The sequence below is a fragment of the Sardina pilchardus genome, chromosome 21 (genome assembly GCF_963854185.1).
Source record: "Sardina pilchardus chromosome 21, fSarPil1.1, whole genome shotgun sequence".
Classification (NCBI taxonomy): Eukaryota; Metazoa; Chordata; class Actinopteri; order Clupeiformes; family Clupeidae; genus Sardina; species Sardina pilchardus.
Window position 1 is genome coordinate 4,883,090 of NC_085014.1, and position 4,020 is coordinate 4,887,109.

The 4,020-nt window shown below is 47.8% G+C and overlaps 1 protein-coding gene across 2 annotated transcripts in view; it reads left to right on the forward strand.

Moving 5' to 3' along the window:
• Positions 1 to 3,781, forward strand: part of mettl15 (methyltransferase 15, mitochondrial 12S rRNA N4-cytidine) — a 109,087-nt gene extending 105,306 nt beyond the window's left edge. For both annotated transcript variants that reach the window (XM_062524450.1, XM_062524448.1), the window contains exon 6: positions 2,082 to 3,781. In XM_062524450.1, coding sequence (XP_062380434.1) covers positions 2,082 to 2,581 — 500 coding nt within the window. In that variant the 3' untranslated portion in view covers positions 2,582 to 3,781. The remainder of the gene's footprint in view (positions 1 to 2,081) is intronic.
• The last annotated feature ends 239 nt before the right edge of the window (positions 3,782 to 4,020 follow it).

A 4,020-nucleotide genomic window follows, 5' to 3' on the forward strand; every position in this document is an offset into this window, starting at 1 on the left:
AATGTTGTGTAGTCTGTACAGGCCATAATCCCAATGAAAGGCACTGATGCTGAGTCAGCATGTTTCTTGGTGTGTTAAGCCCCCGACGTTGTCTTCAAGGCCACGCTGCCTGGAAGGCGCTAGGATTAGGGTTGGGGTTTAGGATTAGGGTTGGGGTTTAGGATTAGGGTTGGGGTTAGGTGCCTTTAGGTCGACGGTGGCAGCGCTGCCTGGAAGACGAGGTTGGGGACTTAAAACACCATCGAGCACTCAGCATCTTTTAGGTGAAAACACCATTGAGCACTCAGCATCTTTTAGGTTAAAACACCATCAAGCAATCAGCATGTCGTAGGTTAAAACACCATCAAGTAATCAGCATCTCATAGGTTAAACATTCCCTGCTATGTGGTCGGTCCTCATGTGTTTAAACTGGAGTTGGGGTATCCTTGTGTGTTTAGACTGGAGTTGGGGTATCCTTGTGTGTTTAGACTGGAGTTGGGGTATCCTTGTGTGTTTAGACTGGAGTTGGGGTATCCTTGTGTGTTTAGACTGGAGTTGGGGTATCCTTGTGTGTTTAGACTAGAGTTGGGGTATCCTTGTGTGTTTAGACTAGAGTTGGGGTATCCTTGTGTGTTTAGACTGGAGTTGGGGTATCCTTGTGTGTTTAGACTGGAGTTGGGGTATCCTTGTGTGTGTAAACTGGAGTTGGGGTATCCTTGTGTGTGTAAAATGGAGTTGGGGTATCATTGTGTGTGTAAACTGGAGTTGGGGTATCCTTGTGTGTTTAGACTGGAGTTGGTGTATCCTTGTGGAGTTGGGGTATCTGACAGGTTGTTTTAAACTGTACTGTAGATATCAGCCGATATCAAGATCACTTGACTTGCTTGTTATTGACCCTATGTATAGCAGTGCCATCAGTCACCATCTGTGTGGTGTTTTTTGGGTGTGTTCAGACGGACAAGATGCTGTGTGTGTGTGTGTGTGTGTGTGTGTGTGTGTGTGTGTGTGTGTATGTGTGTGTGTGTGTATGTGTGTGTGTGTGTGTGTGTGGTCTGGAGTGTTGTGGTTCTTCATCAAAGGCCTGTTGTCGTCTTTTGTGTTTGAGGGGGGGGTTGGGGGGCGACGTCCCCCCCTCCTGCTTCAGACACCTTTTTGGATGATTGGTGCTGGTCCATTTGCCCCAGAGCCTGTTCCGCACCTCGGCTCTCCCGGCGTCCAAGGGCACGCCGCGCCACTTTGAACTGGTGGCTGTGCTTTCAGTTTTAGATTTATTTGGTGATGCCTGTGCCTTCTTCATGATCTTATTGCCGGATGTTTTATTCATGCTGGCAGACACCCATGCACACACACACACACACACACATGCATGCATACACACACATACACACACACACGCAGACACACAGACACACAGACACACACACACACACACACACACAGACACACACACACACACAGAACAGCTAGTGCGGCTACTAATATGACTATCACAATACTTAATGCTCCTTTACCAGTATTAACAATAATCAACCAAAGAGTCCAAGCAGCTCATATTTGAAGTCTGATCTTTTACTAAGTAGCTTTGGTATAAACACCAGAAGAAATAGACCTAGATAGGATAGGATAGCTTTACATGGTTTCGGAATCACTGTAAATCCTTGTGGTGTGTACGCAACCTACATTTCTACGTTTCCAACCCCATCTCCCCCGTGACCCCTGATATAGCATTCAGAACACTACGCTGATGAGAGCATGTGCTGTCACTGTGATAAATGGCCAACCTCACCTCACACTTTTACAACAGGACGTGTTTTCTAAATCGGAGATTCTAACTTGTTCTTAACATTTAAGGATTAATTACTCTTTCACTGATGAAGTATGAATTAATTGGTGCACTCATTAAGTGAATGTAAAATCATATAAAAGTAAACATTCAGAGGCAGAAGTCACACAATCTACAGTATGTTGTGATACTATGTGGTACTGTAGTGTTGTAATGTAGCCCACATAACATTGGAATATTAGTAGTATTGCGGTATTTGTGTGATGCTTTAAAAGGCTGTGTGTGTGTGTGTGTGACGTCACTTCCTGTTCCTGTTCAGGAGCGATGCCGCCCTGTGCGCTGTACGCGCGGCGCGACCGGCTGCAGAGGCCGTCCCACGTGGCCACCAAGACCTTCCAGGCGCTGCGCGTCTTCGTCAACGACGAGCTCAACGAGCTGCACGCCGCGCTGCAGGCGGCGCAGTCGCACCTCCAGGCCTCCGGGGGCCGCCTGTGCGCGCTCACCTTCCACTCGCTGGAGGACCGGCTGGTCAAGCGCTTCCTGAGGGGGGAGGATCTCGCCGCGCCGCCCAAGATGTCCAGCCGGCAGCGGGTCAGACGGGCGCTTCGGGCCCGACGGGAAGAGGAGCGGGGTGAGGGGCAGGACGTGTACGAGGACGAAGATGAGGAGGAGGAGGAGGAGGAGGAGGGGGAGGATGGCGGCGGCGGTGGTGCGGGCTGGGTGAGTCTGAGGAGGAAGGTGCTGACGCCGTCCAAGGAGGAGCTGGAGGTCAACCCGCGAGGACGCTCCGCCAAGCTCCGTGCCGCCGTCAGGCGCTGAGCGACCTTTGACCTCACAGGCTGACTTTGTGACTCTGAGGGTCACACTCTGTGTGTGTGTGTGTGTGTGTGTGTGTGTGTGTGTGTGTGTGTGTGTGTGTGTGTGTGCGTGTGTTACATGTCTCTACCCTATCAGTCAGTCATAACTGTTTCTCCTCATGGCCATGACAACGGACGGAGGTCAAGAGGTCAAGAGAACACTGAGTAGGTGTCCTGGGTTCACAACCTGTCAATCATCCAGGGCTTTGTTTGTAAAAGGCTTGTCCTCTTTGTACAGCCACCACCATTAAAGCACACCTACAGTATAGGTTAAGAACGCTGTGGTCCCTATGCCCAAGTTCTTTTCAACCCGTCAGGCCACTTCCACTATTTTGCGTTGTGACTAGGTAAATGAATGGCAGGCTGGAATGTCTCCAAGACTCTGTGCCTTAGCTGCAGCTGAGGTCATCAATGGATTGTTTCATTAGAACATGCGGCCCAGTACATAAGATCATTTCTGGTATTCATTCAATCACTTCCTGGTTGGTTGGTAGGAGAGCCAATCCCACTGGTGACCAGCGGAGCCAATCCCACCAGTGCATAGTGTTGAGGTGTATTGCCAAGACCCGCCTGCTGTGAGCCTGAGTAGGGGGAGTTGGAGATCACACATGCCTTTACGATGTGTTTATGCACTGAGCATGTGTACCGTGTAAAAGATGTTTGATACACACAATGACAGTTAAATGACTGACATGGAGTGATGTTCTTAGATTCCATTTTGGCAAATGTGGGCTAAATTGGTGCTAGATTTTTTTTTGGTGTTGTTTTTTTTTTGAAGATTTTTTTTGAACAAACAGGGTCATGCTATTATTCTATGTTACCGCGGTAGCACAACGTCTCCCATCGTTCTGTGCATTAGAATAACTGTATGCGGATGTTAATTAATGTGTGTGTGTTATACTGTAGTCTTGAATGATTAGCATGTTATTCCACTCTCCGTGTACAACTCCTACTTTTCAGTTTCTTGTCTCTACTTTTCACCGAGCATACGCAGCCACTGTACACTGTTTTTTTGTTTTGTTGTTATTGTTGTTGTTGTTGTACTTTCATTTGATGAACATAAATGATGATGGCCCTGAGTTGTCAGTTTAAGAATGGACCTGCCCAAATGATTTTTTTTTATTCTATTTTTGTTTTTGAAATAAAGCGAGATTCGGATGAATTCACGTGTGCGTGACTGGTAGCCCTGCTGCTCTGTAGCTTCTTGAGTCGAAGTGAAGAATTCCCTGCTCCTCTTAAAAGCTTTACAAACTCATGATGGATTGACGAACCCTGTGACATGACACATTGAGACATAGATGGAAGGAGCCGTTCATGATTTTTTACCTCTCTCTCTCTCTCTCTCGCTCTCTTTCTCTCTCTCTTTCTACGTCTCTGTCTCTCTCTTTCTCTCTCTCTTTC